Genomic DNA, 21,478 nt, shown 5'->3' on the forward strand with positions numbered 1-21,478 from the left:
TTCCTGGTTCAAATCCTGGCTAATACTAACGGCAATATTTTGTTTAGCAAATTTTAATCAATTTGTGTATAAACGCTAGAATAGTATTTGGGGAACTGGATTAGACTCAGATCCTGGCCCTGAATCTAACTATCCATGCTACTTTGGGGAAACTGCTCAAACTTTTAAGGCCTCAGGGTGCAGGTTTCTAAAATTGAGAGGGTTGTTAAGATTACTGAAATGTACACTTTAAGTGCTTTCTGGCAATCTTCCAAATCCTCATGCTCTTCAAAGGGTGCCCAGGCTTTTCTTGCTTTAAAGCCTGAAAAATTACTATGTAATCCTGACCTAAAACATTATTATTCCCATTGTGGAGTTGAGGAAATGGAAGTCTAGCGAGTTTGAATAATTTGTTTAAAATCACACAGCTAAATTAGTGGTAAGGTTGGGATTCAATTTCAGTTTTGCCAATTCTACAGCTGTGTATTTCCTACTTCTCTGTTATTTTGTCATTTGCCTTGATTCCTGTGTGGAAGCCAGGTCACAAATGCTCGGTACCTTCATATTTACCCACTCTGCCATTTCCAAGGCGATACTCTGAATTGTCCTTTATTCAGCTCCCTCCCACTGAAGCATCCCCTTCTCTGTTACTCATGGTGCTGTCAGACCATCTGGTCTAAGTCCATCGCTCACTCCTGGTAAATGTCTCCTACATGTCTGTGTTCCAGCAGTAGCTCCTGACTTCTATCTGAAATAAAATTCTAATGTATTCGCTCATTTCACCTATGTTACAATGAAAAAAATTAAGTATGCATGAAGTTGGTGCTAAAATGATAATAAACAACAAAGGATGAAATAAGTATCAGGAAAGTAAAAACTCCAGTCATTATTTTCCATTCCATTATTTATATTTAGGTCTTTATGAGACAAGGAAGATGATTTTCATGTCTAAACACTGGAACAACTTAAATCATTTTAATATAACTACAGTCGTTATCATGTTCTAAAGGAGATTCTAAAGGAATATGAATGGAAAAATGGTACTTAATATTTAGCTTTCAGAATACAGATACATCTCAGAGAAACTGTGACCCCAGTGTATGTATATTTGAGGTAATATTTGTATACTTAGTAACTCTCACAGCGATGGGAAACATTGCTCTTTGGATATGCTCTACATTAGCTTTCTAAGTCAAGAATTCCACATTGTCATAAAATAACTTTAAGTTCAGTGTATGGCAGTTATGCAAATAGATGTAAACTTCATTATCAGATGAATTTTAAAAAGGTATAATGCCTACTTATTATGTGGTATTAACACAAATGTCAATGGAAACAGTCCAACAGATATAGAAGCACAGTAACAAAAATATAATTATCAATATAGCTGTTTTACAAGAGTAAACTATAGTATCATCAGACTTATAAAAAAGAAAAACTAAGGTCATTGTTTTTATTTTTTTGCTCTTCATGACTCTTCCCCATATATATAATGGCTAATTCTGATCATTTGTCCTTATTTAATCTATGAACAAATCTGCTGATACTGAATACTATTTTCAAATACATCAGCATTATCGTCATCTGATTAAATAGATTATTATTACTGAAAACACAGCACAGCTTTTAAGGCTATTAATGATTTCATCAACTTAAAAATCAATTTGGGAAGTAACTGGCTATAAATTTTTCTTTTTATTAGTAAACAGTCACCATATAACCAGTGTTCCTCTCAATATCTTACTAGGGTGCTAAACATGCTTATATTTTACAGAAGAGCTGGAATATAGACTTGACGATGTATCTGAAACATCATCAACTATTGTGACAACACCGTTAGGATAACAGGCTATATGTGGCATTAACAAAATTATTGGCTGGTCATAAATGGTACCTTTTACTGAACTGAATTTTAAATTGTTCTACAGGCCAACACGATAACAAATTTGTCATCTTCACATGGTGTGTCGCCATCGTCTTTCAAAGTTCACAGGCCTTTCTTACTGTCTTTCCCCAAGCGATTCTGCAAGAAAAAAAATGACTCAAGTAGCTACAGCCAAGAGTGAAAAACAGATTCATTGATATGACAAGGAGTTTTTTAAAAAATTCTCTTTTCTGTGTATGGTTATTAATTATGAGAATAATCAAATATGAAAATAGAGATTGAGAACATTTCAAACTTAAACTACAAAGTTTGTGGGTTTTACTTGAAAAAGGGGGAAAAATAACATTCTTGATCAATTCATTTGTTTCCTTGTCTTAATCTACTTTGCTTTTGTTTCACAGGTTATACCAGGAAAACAAAATTTCTAAAATTCCCCTCTTACCAACTCAATTAAGATTTTTGGCAAGGAAAGAATGAGGGGAAACAAAAACCCCAGATGGGATGGCCTTTTGTGTGTGTGTGTGTTTGTTATGCAGATATTTGCCCATAGAATTGAGTTCTCAAATTATACTCTTTGCTGATCAGAGATAACTATAAAATATCATTTAAAACTGGAAGAAAATGGGATCGAAATTAACCTTTAGAAATCATTTGCACTCAAGAAAGCAAAGTCTACACTGAGGAAAAAAAAACCTCATCAAATGGAGTTGTAGCATTATTGCTCGTACATGAGAAGTTCATCTAGCTCTTGTTCAGGCTGAGTATTAATGCTTTCAGAGCAACTTTAGTAACATTAACATTATGCAACCAAATCAGGATTAGAGGAAGTATTTTGAATGATAAGGTACCACTTTCACATGTTTATATATATCTTACCACTTCAGATAAAAATCACAGCTTTAACTACTGAATGGGAGAAGATATTTGCAAATGATGTATCTGATAAGAGGTTAATAACTAAAATATATAAAGAACTTATGCGGGGCACCTGGGTGGCTCAGTGGGTTTAGCGTCAGACTTTGGCTCAGGTCATGATCTCATGGTTTGTGAGTTTGAGCCCCGCGTTGGGCTCTCTGCTATCAGCCCAGAGCCAGCTTCAGATCCTCTGTTCCCCTCTCTCTCTGCCCCTCCCCTACTCATGGGCTGTCTCTCTCTCAAAAATAACACCAAACTTCAACACCAATAAAACTAAACTCAATACCAAAAAAACTAAATAACCTGATTAAAAATGGGTGGAGAACCTGAACATTTTTCCAAAGAAGACCTACAAATGGCCAACAGACACATGAAAAGATGCTCAACATCACTCATTATCAGGGAAATGCAAATCAAAACCACTATGAGATATCACTTTACACCTGTCGGAATGATTAAAATAAAAACTACAATAAATAACAAGTGTTGTCAAGGAAGTAGAGTTAAAAGAGACCCCATGCACTGTTGGTAGAAAAATAAACTGGTACTCTGAAAACAGTACAGAGGCTCCTCAAAAAAACTAAAAATAGAAGTACTTTATGACCTAGTATTCCATTACTGGGTATTTACCCAAAGAACAAAAACACTAATTCAGAAAGACATATGCACCCCCATGTTTACTGTATTATTTACAATAGCTAAGATACATAAACCACCCAAATGTCCATCCACAGATGAAAGGATAAAGAAGATGTCATGTGTGTGTATGTGTGTGTGTGTGTGTGTGTGTGTGTGTGTATTACTCAGCCATAAAAAAGAAGGGAATCTTGCCATTTCCTACAACATGGGTAGATCTAGAGAGTGTAATACTAAGCAAAATAAGACAGACAGGGAAAGACAAATACCATATGATTTCACTCATATGTGGAATTTGAGAAACAAAACAAATGAACAAAGTAAAAAAGAGACAAACAAAAATACAGAGTCTTAAATACAGAGAACAATTGCCAGAGGGGAAGCGGGTGAGGGACGGGTGAAAGAGGTGAAGGGATTAAGAGTACACTTGTGATGAGCACCGAAAACTGTACAGATTGTTGAATCATTATATATCTAACACGAATATAACACTGTATGCTAATTATACTTCAATTTAAAAAAAGGAGATAATCTTGTGTTTATCCAAAATTAAAGTGGACATAAAGATAAAAGTCACAGCTTTATTTTTATTTTTTTTTTTTATTTATTTTTGGACAGAGAGAGACAGAGCATGAACGGGGGAGGGGCAGAGAGAGAGGGAGACACAGAATCGGAAACAGGCTCCAGGCTCCGAGCCATCAGCCCAGAGCCTGACGCGGGGCTCGAACTCACGGACCGCGAGATCGTGACCTGGCTGAAGTCGGACGCTTAACCGACTGCGCCACCCAGGCGCCCCTAAAAGTCACAGCTTTAATGGAGCTGTTATTCAGGACAAGTTCCTTAAGTGAGGGTGACTCTCCAAAATGAAATTTGAAAACTGCCAGATGCTGATGGGTTTGTGTTGCCCATAATCCTTAGTTTTGCTTTTCCTTTTCTAGAAGAGAGACACGGCAAACAAGGAAAGGCAAAGACTTTGTATTGACGAGATTGTTTTCTAATATTTATTTAGTATTTGTATCAGGGAGGAGACCAGATTTAAAATGGATTTAAATTATGCAAAGTGGAATCTGTTTATGGTAAGGAAACCAGCTTTCCCCCTCCACTTTTATTTCTATAATAGTTTAAGTCATTTTATGATTATTTTATTTAAAGTAAATCAACTGTGTAATACTGAGAAGGCTAAATTTCCCAAGAACTTGAAGATATAATTCAATTATTAAGGTTGGTTTGACAACAGAAGTATAATTCACAAATGACAATTTGATACAGCTTTTTACTATAGATGGCCTACAGCAATCATTTTGCTTCTCAAGTAGCGTTAAGAAGGTAAATATAAAAGTGTAAGAGTCACTTTAAAGAAAATGGGAGTCATTTAATGACACTTAAATCTCAGAATCTTCTACAAGTTCTCATACCGGACAATGGAGGGTGAGTGGGGAAAAAAAACGTGTCCAATCAAGAGGCAACTACTAGTGTCTTGTAGGGCTATAGAGCTTTTCTTGTTTAAAAACATTTAAAGTGCCTTAGACAGGGTCTGGTTTAATGCTCAAGTATTATAACCCTCATTTAAGAAACGAAGAAGTCAAGGTGCTGGATGCCAAGTCATCCCCCTGGGGTTTACAGAACTGCCAAAGTATGGGGCTGAGAGCGTTCTTTCTTTTTTAAATTCAAACAGGTATTTATTATGGGAAGCTGGTTTTACAGGTGGTGAAAGAGTAGATGCATTGGAACAGTGTGGTAAGACACCTCAGGGATTAGCACAAAACCACCATTCTTTGGGCTAGAGGGACAAGCGGGGAGAGCCGGTTCTGGATCCCAGGAGCTAGGGCCACCATGTGGCAGCTGCCCAGTGGATACCAGGACCATGGGAAAAGATGGTGCTGCTGCTGCAGATGCTCCTGAAACAGAGCGGTGGGAAGTCCCCGGCACTGCCCCTCCTGCCTTCAGTCCCCTGCTAGTGCCTCCCACTGCTGAACCTGCCCAGAAGACAGCATGGGAGCTTGGGAAATGTGGCTCTCTGAGATTGAGTAGAGTGGATGTGGGAAGACAACAGATCCAAGAGCAGAGTCTAGTGACCAACACAGGGAGTTCTTAATGATGGGGCAACTGGAGAAAAATTACTGGGTTTTGGATTTTATTTTTTTAAAGTTTATTTATTTTGAGAGACAGAGAGTGCAATCAGGGTAGGGGCAGAGAGAGAGAGAGAGGGAGAGAAAGAGAATCCCAAGCAGGCTCCATGCTGTCAGCACAGAGCCTGACATGAACCATGAGGCCATGATCTGAGCCAAAACCAAGAGCTGGATGCTGAACTGACAGCCACCCCGATGCCCCAAGGTTTCATGATTTTGAATTCAACTTTGAATCCTATCAATTTCTAGTTCAGTGACTTTAGGTACATTATATAACACCTCTGGGACTTGTTTTCCTCACCCACAAGATAGGGTATTAAAATATTTTAATTTAGTGGGCTGTGATTAAAGTAAACAGAATAATATATGAACCCATTAACTAAGTGCTTGGTCTAGAGCATATCCTCAGTAAATGTCATTCATTAAACATTTCAAAAATAAAAGAAGAAACTGGATCAAGACCTTAAATGCACTAGTGCACAAGGCGTAACTCTCAGCATGGCACCTGGCATATCCAGGATGGGTCATTTTTCAAAGAAATGGAATAAAAACTACTTTCTTGGGAAGGAATTAGAGAAACTATTTAACATCTGTTAACAAGAATATATCAGCTCCAAGAAGAAGGAATTTGGGGAGGGGAAAGAAAATGGGTTGTCACATATACTCTTCAGGGATTAAGAGAAGCATGAGCTGTTACCACGATGGGGACATTCAGCAATCACCACTGGCCATAACAAAATGAGAGAATATTCCTGCTTCTCTTTTCTCCATTCAGGGATCTAAACGTTTCTGAAATTCTGGCAAAGTCCACTGGTGGGGATATGCATCCTTTTGACCTTACAAATGGGAGGGGAAAAAAAGTTCCATTTCTAGGCAAAAGGCTTCTGAAGTGTTCTTTCATTTTCCATGGCAGATCTTGAAGGATGCCCTGAAGAAATACTCATTATGCCATGGTGAAGTCAGCAATTTTCAGGACCCGTGTTTTAGAGATGGGGAAAAGGTGGTCTTGTTGAGAATCTAACCATCTACTTTAGGCCATGTGAGCTGGGCTCTCCGTATCCTGGGTTTGAAGCACACAGGGGATACCCTTCTCTGGAATACCCTAATGTCAAAAGTTAGTTAAATCAAACATGCAACTCAATTAGGGATACCAGATGGTAAATGTGCTCTGGTTTCCTTCTTGATTGGCTCTAAATCAAGGCCAAAGTGGCTGGTTGAGAATAAGTCAGTTTCAGCAAAACTTCTACAGAGTAATGTATACTGATGATGATACTTATAATAAGTATCATTTCTTGAGTGTCTCCTATCAGCCAGGCACAGTGCTAAGTACCCTACACATTCTATTTAATTCTTGCCACAACCCATTGGGCCAGGTGTTACTATTATCCTGGTTTCATAAGTGAAGAAAAGTAAGCTGCAGAGGTGTATCCTAACATGCTTGGGATCATGTAGTATGAGAGTTAGAGTCATTCCAGGTCTGTCTGACTCTAAGGCCTATGGGTGTAGCACCTGCTTGCCTTTTGCCAGGCAGAGTGATGGACCCTGGAGATTCAATGACCATGAAGAGGCAGTGAAGTGAGTCCTGGGACTAGGGGTTCTTCTACAGCGAAGTAACTGCACAGCTGTAATTGCTAAAAAGCCCCGATTGAGGGGCACCTGGGTGGTGCAGGTGGTTAAGTGTCTGACTCTTGATCTCGGCTCAGGTCAGGATCTCACGGTTCGTGAGTTTGAGCCCCCATATCGGGCTCTGTGCTGAGGGTGTGGAGCCTAGTTGGGATTCTGTCTCTCCTTCTCTCTCTGCCCCTCCCCTGCTTGTGCTATCTCTCAAAAAAAAAAAAAAAAAAAAAAAAAAGACCTGATTGAAAGGTACAAAAAGCTGCCAAATTCTTAGGATAAGCCCATCCTGAAAGCAGGAGGGACAGGAAGGACCAGGGCTGCCTCGGGAATGGCGTCTCCCCTGAACTCTCTGACATGCAGTCAGAGAGTGGCTGGGAAATCAGTTCAGAGTAGGGCCTGGCAAACCAAGAGGGAAGGGACAGGCAAGCTTAGCCTGGATGAGTGCAGGGCACAGACTCTTGCTGGACTGGAGGGGAAAAGAAAAAGAACTGTTGCCCTGGACTCTGTGACTTTAACAACAAAAAGGTTTTTTCCATTTCTATCTTTTAAATCCACATTGGAGGTAAATCACGGATTTGAATGCCATAGGTTTTGACCTCAGATGTTTAAACAAAACACTGGGATAGAAGGAGTAGTGAGTAGTCGTGAAGATGAGCCTTCAATTTTTTACCTTATTTTGGCACGAATAGAGCAAACATTGCCAACAGCAAAACTGAATGTTTATAGAACCAGCTTGTTTTTCGATGCTGCCATTTTTGTGGCTCAGTTCTTGTGCTTACAATTCCACTAAAACTAGAATGCAATCAGTTAGCATGTCAGTAATTCTCTATGTGATGACTGTCTTGTGTTTTCAGGCGATATCCTCATCTTCACCCCCTTGGTAAAAATCTGGATTCCTTCATCATTTTTAAAAAGGCAGGACAGGGGCACCTGGGTGGCTCAGTCAGTTGAGTGTCCAACTTTGGCTCAGGTCATGATCTCATGGTTCATGGGTTCAAGCCCCGCATCAGGTTCTGTGCTGACAGCTTGGAGCCTGGAACCTGCTTTGGATTCTGTGTCTCCCTCTCTCTCTGCCCCTCCCCTACTTATATGCTCTGTCTCTTGGCCATCTCTCAAAAATGAATAAATGTTAAAAAAAAATTTTTTTAAAGCCAGGATTGAATACATCCTCTTGATTTGGGAAGGGCAGATGACCCAAATGGTTGATTTAGTGATTACTATTTCAAAAAACTTAGGTCCATAAAGTAGATGTCACCCACCTGAAGTTCTGAGTGTTCTTTCAGAAGTCGATCGTATTCTTTTGAAAGTCGCTCTGATTGCATTTTCATTGTCATCACATCATTCTGTGCCTTAGAAAGGGCTAGAAAACATGGAATAGAATTTAAAAATTTTTACTTTGAAATATTTTTAAGTTTACAGAAAAGTTGCAAGACTTAAATAGAAAACTCCTTTGTAGCTCTTACTCAAGTTCACCAACTGTTAAGATGCAATACATTTGTTACTGTATTCTCTCACCACACATGCACAACTGTTTTCTTGAATCATTTAAGAGTAAGTTATAGACATCATGCCCCTTTACTCCTTAATACTTCATTGTGTATTTTTTGGGGCACCTGGGTGGCTCAGTCGGTTAAGTGTCTGACTTTGGCTCAGGTCATGATCTCAGTTTGTGAGTTTGAGCCCTGCATCAGGCTCTGTGCTAACAGCTTGGAGCCTGGAACCTGCTTCAGATTCTGTGTTTCCCTCTCCCTCTGCTCCTCCCCCGCTCATGCTCTGTCTCTCTCTCCTTCAAAAATAAATAAACATTAAAAAAATTTTAAAAATAAAAATAAAAAAAAATATACTTCATTGTGTATTTCTTAAGAACAAAGCTATTCTGTAACATAATCAGAGCATAGTTAGCAAATTAGGAAATTTAACATCAGTACTTTTTATCTAATCTGCCATTCATATTCCAATCTTGGCTACTGTCCCAATTATGGGTTTTTTACTATTTTTTTTGAGTCTAGATCCAGCCCTAGATCAAAGATTAGCATTAAGTTGTCACGTTTCTTTGGTTTCCTTTAATCTAGAATAGTTCCTCAGCCTTCCCCCTGCATTCTTCTTCCCTTTCGTAACACTGACATTTTAAATAAAGGCCACTTTTTTTTTTTTTTTTTGAAAGAGACAGAGCGCATTGGGGAGGGACAAAGGGAGAGGGGAGACAGAGGATCTGAAGTAGGCTCTGTGTTGACAGCAGAGACCCTGACATGGGGCTCGAACTCACAAACCATGAGATCATGACCTGAGCTGAAGTTAGATGCTTGACTGACTGAGCCACCAAGACACCCTCAGGCCACTCTTTTCTTAAATGGAATGTTTTTCATTTTGGTTTTGTCTGATGTTTCCTCATGATTAAATTCAGATTATGCATCTTAACTTACATACAAATGATGCTGACTGTCTCTCAAGGTATCACATCCAGAGACCCATCTGCCTCTCACTGGTTTTTCTATTTATACTTATTTTCTTCTTTGTAAACTAAGAAGCAGTGTGTGGGAAGAAAAGACTATGTAAGTATCTTGCTCCTTATGAAAACTATCCCCTCATAGTTAGCACCCATTGAAAATTCTTGCCTAAACCAACCTTTATTGTGATGGTAGCACACTGGTGATTTTCCAACTTCACTATCTCATCCACATTTACCAGTCAGCATTCTACTCTAAAGAAGGGCCTTCCATTATCCATCCACCCACCCATCCATCCATCCATCCATCCATCCATCCTAAGTATGAACACATAGGTTATGTTTTCAACAGTTTATAATTCATAACTGCACTAGCCAGATATGGCTAGTGGGAAGGCTGTCAAGCTGGCTCTTATGTCCTCTCACTATGTCCCTATCATTTTTTGAGTACCCTAGTTTCTTGCATAAGATGTTCCAGTCTTACCCTAACTGTTTCCTGATTCATCCTAGACTCAAGCATTATAGTACAGAATTTATTAGAATGGACTGCTTTTGAAAAAACTGAGAGGGGGATATTTTATTATACTTACTAAGGGACGAACAGCCCATTTTCCTTAAAAGCAAAGACAATCACTTTCTTATATAAAATTGAAAAATTTAGGGGTGTGGGACACTTAAAGGCTTTACCTCAAGATGATACACAAAAATGGATCTATATTAGCCTCTGTCTACCAAGGAGGTATAGTGTAAGACAGCAGTTAAAAATAAGTTAAAAATAAGCAGTTAACTTCTAAGATAGAAGTTAAACATACACACACACACACACACACACACACACACACACACACACACATACACACACACACTAACTTAGCACATTGTAGAGAAGATAATGAGTAAATGTGTAGAAAGGAAGAGTAGCACAAGATGGACTGGATAAATTCTGGGAATCCTGAACTAACTCTACTCTACATACGATTCTGCATATGTAGTCTTTAGAAGTTCTGAATTTGTAAACATTTTAGGGTAGAAGTTTAAGTAAAAGAAAGTGGGATTTATAAATGTAAGAGTCATTTTTCTGGCACAGTTGAATGAAATTATAGGTTCTATTTATAAACAATCTGTTTCCTCTTCCTCTTGAAAAGCCATCATATGGGCATTTTTATATATAAGTATATAAGTCACTTTCAACTAAAGTGGCTTTTGTATTGGCACTTTCTAAGACAATGTTGTCAAATTAAACTTCTTGTGTTGTAGAACATTTAGTGGACAATACAGATGTAGAACATCTGTGCTAATATGGCAGCCACTAGCTATATGTGGCTATTAAGCACTTTAAATGTGGCTAGTGCAACTGAAGAATTTAATTTTAAATTATACTTAATTTTAATTAAATTTTGATTTAAACAGCCATGTGTAGCTAGTGGGTAGCCATATGGGATAGCTCTACATTATAATTTCTTTCATGTTATTTTTATAGATCCATAACTAAGTTAGGCATTAAAGGCTAAATTTAACAAATTTAATGTTGTCACTTGGTAAGGGTAGAGGTTAGGTATGGAAGAGAGATCTTTGATAGTGGTTAGATTTCACTGGAACCACAGTCACAACATGAAGGTTTTCATATTAGTCTTTAATTTGGGTTCTATAAGGCATTTCCTAGAACCTACTTGAAAATATGAAACACAGTGTTAACTTCAAGACCTTACCATAAATGTTTAAAAGCCTGGATTTCTGGTGTATAAAAAGCAAAGAAGATTCTATAACTTAAGTTGTAGAATCTACAATTCTAGTCTTACTAGCCTACAATGATGGTCCAAGACGGGTCCAAGAGGGTCCAAGATGGTAGGAAAGGAAGACCCTGAGCTTACCTTCTCCCGTGGACAGTAAATCTATAGCCACATGTGGAATAATCCCCTCTGAAGGGGGCCTTGGATGAACAGGATGAACAGAGCCTCTACAACAGGGGATAGTACTGAGAAGAAGCAGAGATACAGTCTCACTAAGGAAAGAACCATATTCTTTTTTTTAATATATATATTTTTAATATTTTATTTATTTTTGAGACAGAAAGAGAGGGAAAGAGAACACATGCGAGCAGGGAGGGACAGAGAGAGAGGGGGCCAGAGGATCCGAAGCGGGCTCTGCACTGACAGCTTCGGGGATAACAGCAGAGAGCCCGAAGTGGGGCTTAAACTCACCAACTGTGAGATCATGACCTGAGCGAAGTCGGAAGCTCAAAAGACTGAGCTACTCAGGCACCTTGAAAACCACATTCTAGGAATGGCATTCTATGATACAGAAGGATCACAAAAGCATTGAACTTTTCCACGAGGGGCAAGAGATTTGAGTTCCACATCAGGTACCCAAACCCTTAGATCCTGCACAGAAGAGATGGGCCTCCAAAACACCTGGCTTTGAAAAGCAATAGGAATACGCCTAGGAAAACTAGAATTGCAGAGGGAAAAAAAACCCACTCTTAGAGTTCACATGTAGACTTACTTGACCCCAAAATAAACACAAAAACACTGGATCAAAATTACATAGACTACAGGTGAAGGGGACCCACTTACTAATCTTGGAGCGCCTGCTGGAGAGACAAAAGGCAGCTAGGCGTCTGCTTGGGGACTTAAGACACTGGTGGCAGCCATTTTTGCTGTCTTGTTCTGCTGTACTGATTCCGGCCCCGGCGGATACCATGTGGGAATCATCCCTGCATACTGCAAATGCCAGAGGGTGCCTACCGCTGGTGTCTTGACTACTAGCACATTTGTAGCAGTCAAGGCCAGGTGTATAGCCAGCTGGACTGGGAGCCAGACCCACTTACGAGTGTGCCCACAACCGTTCTGCCCTGTCACATCAGGAGGGCACATGCAGCCCACACGGGAGACCTGCTTCTGGTGACCAGAGGAGATTAGGCTTCTTGGCTCCACAGGATATCTCCTACATAAGGCCACTCCTTTAACACTGGGAAATGTGTGTCATGATGGGCACTGGGTATTGTAGTGTTGAATCGCTGGATTCTACACCTGAAACTTATATTTCACTGTATGCTAACTGACTAGAATTTAAATAAAAACTTAAAAAATAAAAAGAAAAAAAAAGATTGGGAACTGTAGCTGAACTACTGAACACCTAAAAACAAATACAGAGCTAGGCCAAATGAAAAGACACAGAAATGTGTTCCAAACAAAAGAGCAAGGCAAACCTCAGAGAAAAGAACTAAATGAAAGGGAATTAAGCAATAAAAGTGATAAAGAGTTCAAAATAATGGCCACAAAGATGATTATCAAATTTGGGAGAAGACTAGATGAACACACAGTAAGACCTTCAACAAAGAGAAAATATAAGAAAGTACCAATCAAATATAAAGAATACAATAACAGAATAAAAAAATACACTAGAGGGGATAAACTGAAGATTTGATGATACAGAAGAACAGATCAGTGATCTGGGTAGTGAAAGTCACCCAAACTGAACAGAAAGAGAAAGGAAGGAAGGAAGGAAGGAAGGAAGGAAGGAAGGAAGGAAGGAAAAGAAAAAAAAGGAATTTAAAAATAAAGGCACTTTAAGGGACCACTGGGACAACATCGAGTATTCACATTTATATTACAGGGGTTCTAGAAGGAGAAGGGAAAGAGAAAGGGGCATAAAACATATTTAAAGAAATCACTGCTGAAAAATTCCCTAAGCTAAGGAAGGAAATACATGCCCAGGTCTAAAAAGCAAGGCTCCTAAACAGATGAACTCAGAAGAGATCTACACCAAGACAAATTATAATTACAATGTCAAAAACTAAAAAATCTTAAAAGTAGCAAGAGAAAAGCAATTAGTTGCATATAAGGGAATCCCCATGAGGCAATTAGCTAATTTTTTTTTTAGATTTTTTTTAAAGTTTATTTATTTTTGAGAGAGACAGAGACAGAGCTTGAGCGGGAGAGGGGCAGAGAGAGAGGGAGACACAGAATCTGAAGCAGGCTCCAGGCTCTGAGCTGTTAGCACAGAGTCCGACACGACATGGGGCTCAAACCCACAGACCACGAGATCATGACCTGAGCTGAAGTCGGATGCCTGACTGAGCCACCCAGGAGCACCCCCCCCCCACCCCGCTTTAAAAAAAATTTTTTTTAATGTTTATTTATTTTTGAGAGAGACAGAGCTTGAGTGGGGGAAGGGGCAGAGAGAGCGAGGGAGGGCAATGAGCTAATTTTTCAACAGAAACTTTACAGGCTGGCAGGGAGTGGCACAATATATTCACAGTGCTGAAACGAAAAAACTTATAACCAAGAATACTCTTAATCGGCAATGTTATCATTCAGAATTGAAGGCGAGATAAAAAGTTTTCCAACCAAACAAAAGTTAAAGGTTTACCACTACTAAACCAGCCTTTACAAAAAAATATCAAAAGGTCTTCTTTAAGAGGAAAAGAAAAGGCCATAACTAGAAATAAAAAAATATATACGAAAGAAAAAAAAATCTCCCTGGTAAAGGCAAACGTATGGTGAAGGTTCAGCCATGTATAAAGCTGGTAAGAAGGTTAAAAGACAAAAGTAGTAAATAAGCTATATCTATAATTAGTTAAGGATATACAAAACAAAAAGATGTACAACATGATGTAAAAAACATAAAACGTCAGGAGTGGGGGCAGTAAAAATGTAGTGTTTTTAGAATTTGTTCAAGCTTAAGTGCTCATCAATTTAAAATAAACTGCTATATAACAGGTTGTTATATATGAATCTCATGGTAACCACAAATCAAAAACCTTTATTAGATACACAAAAAATAAAGAGAAAGGAATCCAAACATAACACTAAAAAAGTTACCATATCACAAGGGAAAAGAGCAATAAGAAAGGAATAGAGAACTACAAAACAACCGTTAAACAATTTTTAAAATGGCAGTAAGTAAGCTGGGGCTCCTGGGTGGCTTAGTCGGTTGAGCGTCTGACTTTGGCTCAGGTCATGATCTCGCGGTGTGAGTTCTAGCCTCGTCTCAGGCTCTGTGCTGACAGCTCAGAGCCTGGCCTGCTTCTGATTCCTGTGTCTCCCTATCTCTCTGCTCCTCCCCTCTTCACGTTCTCTGTCTCTGTCTCTGTCTCTTTCAAAAAAAAATGAAAACAATAATTACTTAAAATTATTTTTAATGTTTATTTTTGAAAAGAAAGCTGGGCTAAGCAATACTTCTATCAGACAAACTAGACTTAAAACAAAGGCTGTAATAAGAGAGAGTATTGCATAAAGATAAAGGGATCAATTAGAGAAGGAATTATAATATTTCTAAATATTTATGCACCTAACATAGAAGCACCAAGATATATAAAGCAAATATTAACAAATGCAAAGAGAGAAACTGAAACTAACACTAGTAGGGGACTTTAGCATCCACTTACATCAATGGATAGATCACCCAGACAGAAAATTAATAAGGAAATATTGGCTTTAAATAACACATTAGATCAGATGAACTTAATATATACAGAGCATTCCATCTAAAAACAGCAGAATACACATTATTTTCAAGTATACACAAAACACCCTCCAGGACAGATCACATGTTAGGCCACAAAATAAGTCTCAATAAATTAAACAAGACTGAAATCGTATCTAACAAGAGATGAAGAAGGGCATTATATAATAATTATATTTATATAATTTATATATATTATATATATATTATATAAATTATATATTATATAAATATAATTATATAATAATAATTATATAATAATTAATAATGGAAAGGGTCTATCCATCAAGAAGAACTAACAATTATAAATGTCTATGCGCCGAATATGGGAGCCCCCAAATATATAAAACAATTACTCACAAACATAAGCAACCTTATTGACAAGAATGTGGTAATTGCAGGGGGACTTTAATACCCCACTTACAACAATGGATAGATCATTTAGACACATGGTCAATAAAGAAACAAGGGCCCTGAAGGATACATTGGATCAGATGGACTTGACAGATATATTTAGAACTCTGCATCCCAAAGCAACAGAATATACTTTCTTCTCGAGTGCACATGGAACATTCTCCAAGATAGATTACATTCTGGGTCACAAAACAGACCTTCATAAGTATACAAGAATTGAGATCATACCATGCATACTTTTGGACCACAATGCTATGAAGCTTGAAATCAACCACAGGAAAAAGTCTGGAAAACCTCCGAAAGCGTGGAGGTTAAAGAACACCCTACTAAAGAATGAATGGGTCAACCAGGCAATTAGAGAAGAAATTAAAAAATATATGGAAACAAATGAAAATGAAAATACAACAATCCAAACGCTTTGGGATGCAGCGAAGGCAGTCCTGAGAGGAAAATATATTGCAATCCAGGCCTATCTCAAGAAACAAGAAAAATCCCAAATATAAAATCTAATAGCACACCTAAAGGAAATAGAAGCAGAGCAGCAAAGACACCCCAAACCCAGCAGAAGAAGAGAAATAATAAAGATCAGAGCAGAAATAAACAATATAGAATCTAAAAAAACTGTAGAGCAGATCAATGAAACCAAGAGTTGGTTTCTTGAAAAAATAAACAAAATTGATAAACCTCTAGCCAGGCTTCTCAAAAAGAAAAGGGTGATGACCCAAATAGATAAAATCATGAATGAAAATGGAATTATTACAACCAATCCCTCAGAAACCCAAGCAATTATCAGGGAATACTATGGAAAAATTATATGCCAACAAACTGGACAACCTGGAAGAAATGGACAAATTCCTAAACACCCACACACCTCCCAAACTCAAACTGGAGGAAATAGAAACCTTGAACAGACCCATAACCAGCGAAGAAATTGAATCAGTCATCAAAAATCTCCCAACAAATAAGAGTCCAGGACCAGATGGCTTCCCTGGGGAATTCTACCAGACATTTAAAGCAGAGATAATACCTATCCTTCTCAAGCTATTCCAAAAAATAGAAAGGGAAGCAAAACTTCCAGACTCATTCTATGAAGCCAGTATTACTTTGATTCCTAAACCAGACAGAGACCCAGTAAAAAAAGAGAACTACAGGCCAATATCCCTGATGAATATGGATGCAAAAATTCTCAATAAGATACTAGCAAATCGAATTCAACAGCTTATAAAAAGAATTATTCACCATGATCAAGTGGGATTCATTCCTGGGATGCAGGGCTGGTTCAACATTTGCAAATCAATCAACGTGATACATCACATTAATAAAAGAAAAGATAAGAACCATATGATCCTGTTAATCGATGCAGAAAAAGCATTTGACAAAATTCAGCATCCTTTCTTAATAAAAACCCTTGAGAAAGTCAGGATGAAGGAACATACTTAAACAACATAAAAGCCATTTATGAAAAGCCCACAGCTAATATCATCCTCAATGGGGAAAAACTGAGAGCTTTCCTCCTGAGATCAGGAACATGACAGGGATGTCCACTCTCACCGCTGTTGTTTAACATAGTGCTGGAAGTTCTAGCATCAGCAATCAGACAACAAAAGGAAATCAAAGGCATCCAAATTGGCAAAGATGAAGTCAAGCTTTCACTTTTTGCAGATGACATGATATTATACATGGAAAATCCGATAGACTCCACCAAAAGTCTGCTAGAACTGATACATGAATTCAGCAAAGTTGCAGGATACAAAATCAATGTACAGAAATTAGTTGCATTCTTATACACTAACAATGAAGCAACAGAAAGACAAATAAAGAAACTGATCCCATTCACAATTGCACCAAGAAGCATAAAATACCTAGGAATAAATCTAACCAAAGATGTAAAAGATCTGTATGCTGAAAACTATAGAAAGCTTATGAAGGAAATTGAAGAAGATATAAAGAAATGGAAAGACATTCCCTGCTCATGGATTGGAAGAATAAATATTGTCAAAATGTCAATACTACCCAAAGCTATCTACACATTCAATGCAATCCCAATCAAAATGGCACCAGCATTCTTCTCGAAACTAGAACAAGCAATCCTAAAATTCATATGGAACCACAAAAGGCCCCGAATAGCCAAAGTAATTTTGAAGAAGAAGACCAAAGCAGGAGGCATCACAATCCCAGACTTTAGCCTCTACTACAAAGCTGTCATCATCAAAACAGCATGGTATTGGCACAAAAACAGACACATAGACCAATGGAATAGAATAGAAACCCCAGAACTACACCCACAAACGTATGGCCAACTCATCTTTGACAAAGCAGGAAAGAACATCCAATGGAAAAAAGACAGTCTCTTTAACAAATGGTGCTGGGAGAACTGGACAGCAACATGCAGAAGAGTGAAACTAGACCACTTTCTCACACCATTCACAAAAATAAACTCAAAATGGATAAAGGACTTGAATGTGAGACAGGAAACCATCAAAACCCTAGAGGAGAAAGCAGGAAAAGACCTCTCTGACCTCAGCTGCAGCAATTTCTTATTTGACACAACTCCAAAGGCAAGGGAATTAAAAGCAAAAATGAACTATTGGAAGATAAAAAGCTTCTACACAGCAAAGGAAACAATCAACAAAACTAAAAGGCAACCAATGGAATGGGAAAAGATATTTGCAAATGACATATCGGACAAAGGGCTAGTATCCAAAATCTATAAAGAGCTCACCAAACTCCACACCCAAAAAACAAATAATCCAGTGGAGAAATGGGCAGAACACATGAACAGACACTTCTCTAAAGAAGACATCCAGATGGCCAACAGGCACATGAAAAGATGCTCAACAGTGCTCCTCATCAGGGAAATACAAATCAAAGCCACACTCAGACATCACCTCATGCCAGTCAGAGTGGCCAAAATGAACATATAAGGAGACTATAGATGCTGGAGAGGATGTGGAAAACGGGAACCCTCTTGCACTGTTGGTGGGAATGCAAACTGGTGCAGCCGCTCTGGAAACCAGTGTGGAGGTTCCCCAAAAAATTAAAAATAGACCTACCCTATGACCCAGCAGTAGCACTGCTAGGAATTTACCCAAGGGATACAGGAGTACTGATGCATAGGGGCACTTGTACCCCAATGTTTATAGCAGCACTCTCAACAATAGCCAAATTATGGAAAGAGCCTAAATGTCCATCAACTGATGAATGCATAAAGAAATTGTGGTTTATATACACAATGGAGTACTACGTGGCAATGAGAAAGAATGAAATATGGCCCTTTGTAGCAATGTGGATGGAACTGGAGAGTGTGATGCTAAGTGAAATAAGCCATACAGAGAAAGACAGATACCATATGGTTTCACTCTTATGTGGATCCTGAGAAACGTAACAGAAACCCATGGGGGAGGGGAAGGGGGAAAAAAAACAACAAAGAGGTTAGAGTGGGAGAGAGCCAAAGCATAAGAGACTCTTAAAAACTGAGAACAAACTGAGGGTTGATGGGGGGTGGGAGGGAGGGGAGGGGAGGTGATGGGTATTGAAGAGGGCATCTTTTGGGATGAGCACTGGGTGTTGTATGGAAACCAATTTGACAATAAATTTCATATACTAAAAAAAAAAAGACTGAAATCGTATCAAGAATCTTTTCTTGGGTGCCTGGGTGACTCAGTCGGTTGGGTGTCTGACTTTGGCTCAGGTCATGATCTCATGGTCTGTGAGTTCGAGCCCCACATTGGACTCTGTGCTGACATCTCAGAGCCTGGAGCTTGCTTTGCATTCTGTGTCTCCCTTTCTCTCTGCTCTTCCCCTGCTGGCTCACTGTCTCAAAAATAAATAAAATTAAAAAAAAAAAATAAAGAAACTTTTCTGACCACAATGGTATGAAAGTAGAACTCCATTACAAGAAAAAAACCTGGAAAAAACACAAACAAATGGAAGTTAAATAATATGCTACTAAACTACTAACAGGTCAATAAAAAAAATCAAAGAGGAAATAAAAAAATATTTTGAGACAAATAAAAAGGGAAATACAGTGTTCTAAGATCTATAGGATGCAGCAAAAGCAATTCTAACAGGGAAGTTTATAGTGATACAGGCCTACCTCAAAAAAAAAAACAAAAAACAAGAAAAATCTCAAATAAACAATCGAATCTTACACCTAAGAGAACTAGAAAAAGCAGAACAAACACTGCCCAAAATTAGTAGAAGGAAGGAAATAATAAATATTAGAGTGCAATTTGTGAAAGAGAGACTAAATAAACAATAGAAAAGATCTATGAAACTAAGAGCTGGTTCTTTGAAAAGATAAACAGAATTAATAACCTGTACCCAGATTCATCAAAAAAAGTGAGAGAAGATTCAAATAAAACCAGAAATGAAAGAAAAGTTACAATCAATACTACAGAAATACCAAGGACTATAAAAGAATACTATTAAAAATTATGTGTCAACAAATTGGCCAGCCTAGAAGAAATGGATAAATTTTTATAAACATATAATCTTCCATGACTGAATCAGAAACAAATAGAAAATCTGAATAGACCAATTACTAGTAGTAAAATTAGAGTAATAAAACTCCCAACAAACTAAAATCCAGGACCAGACAGCCTCACACGTGATTTCCATCAAACATTTAAAGAAGAGTTAATCCCTAATCCTCCTCAAACTATTCCAAAATAACATAACATAAAAATGAAGAGGACAGAAAACTACCAAATTCATCCTATGAGGCTAGTATTACCCTGATACCAAAATCAAAGACACTACAAAAAAAGAAAACTATAGGCTAATATTCTTAGTAAGTACAGGTGGAAAAATACTCAAGAAAATATTAGCAAACTGCATCAATACTTTAAATGATCAGACACCATGATCCAGTAGGATTTATTCTAGGGATGCAAGGATGGTTCAATACCTGAAATCAATCAATGTGATACACCACATTAACAAAATGAAGGCTAAAAATCATATCATCTCAAAATATGGGAAAAAAGCATTTGACAAAATTCAGCATCCATTTATGATAAAACTTTCAACAAAGTGGATACAAAGAAAATGTATCTCAACATAATAAAGATCATACATGACAAACCCAGAGCTAACATCACACTCAACAGTGAAAAGCTGTTTCCTTCTAAGATCAGGAACATGACAAGGATGCCCACTCTCACCACTTTTATTCAACATAATATTGGAAATCCTGGCCACAACAATTAAGCAGAAACCCATTTCTTTCTCCCTTCCTCTCTTCTTTCCTCCTTCCCTTCCCTCCTTTTGTCCTCTCTCTCTTCCCTCCTTCCTTCCTTCCTTTCTCACTCCCACTCTCTCTCTCTTCCTTCCTTTTCTTCTTGTTCTTTTCTTTCTTTCCTTCCCTCTCTTTCTTTCTTTCTTAGAGAGAGAGAAAACACGACTGGGGGAGAGTGACAGAGGGGAAGAGAGAGATCTTAAGCAGGCTCCACACTCAGTGAGGAGCCTGATACAGGGCTCAATCCCACCACCCTGGGATCATGACCTGAGCTGAAATCAAGAGTCACTCAAATGAGTGAGCCGCCCAGGTGCCCCAAGAAATGGCATTCAAGTTGGAAATGAAAAGTAAAACTGTCACTATTTGCAGATGATATGATACTATATATAGAAAACATTAAAGCCTCCAAGAAAAAACTATACATAGAACTACCATATGATCTAGTAATTCCACTTTTAGGTATTTAGCCAAAGAAAATGAAAACACTATTTTGAAAAGACATATGCACCCTTATGTTCATGGCAGCATTATTTATAATAGCCCAAATTTGGAAGCAACCTAATGTCCATCAATAGACTAATGGATAAAGAAAATGTGGTATGTATACACACACACACACACACACACACACACACACACACACACACAATGGAACATTACACAGTTATAAGAATGAAATGTAGCCATGTGTGATAACACAGATGGATCTAGAGGGTATTACGCTAAGTAAAACAAATTAGACATAAAAAGAA

General features: G+C 38.1%; 1 protein-coding gene across 2 annotated transcripts in view; it reads right to left on the reverse strand.

Annotated features, from left to right (window-relative positions):
- Positions 1 to 865: 865 nt before the first annotated feature.
- LOC109268063 (B cell receptor associated protein 29) overlaps positions 866 to 21,478 on the reverse strand; it is a 55,836-nt gene continuing 35,223 nt past the window's right edge. For both annotated transcript variants that reach the window (XM_019451180.2, XM_019451179.2), the window contains exons 7-8: positions 8,421 to 8,521; positions 866 to 2,002 (exon numbers count right to left, since the gene is read on the reverse strand). In XM_019451180.2, coding sequence (XP_019306725.1) covers positions 1,967 to 2,002; positions 8,421 to 8,521 — 137 coding nt within the window. In that variant the 3' untranslated portion in view covers positions 866 to 1,966. The remainder of the gene's footprint in view (positions 2,003 to 8,420; positions 8,522 to 21,478) is intronic.

This window comes from Panthera pardus, unplaced genomic scaffold (genome assembly GCF_024362965.1).
Source record: "Panthera pardus isolate Hobbes unplaced genomic scaffold, ASM2436296v1 HiC_scaffold_8, whole genome shotgun sequence".
NCBI classification, from domain to species: domain Eukaryota; kingdom Metazoa; phylum Chordata; class Mammalia; order Carnivora; family Felidae; genus Panthera; species Panthera pardus.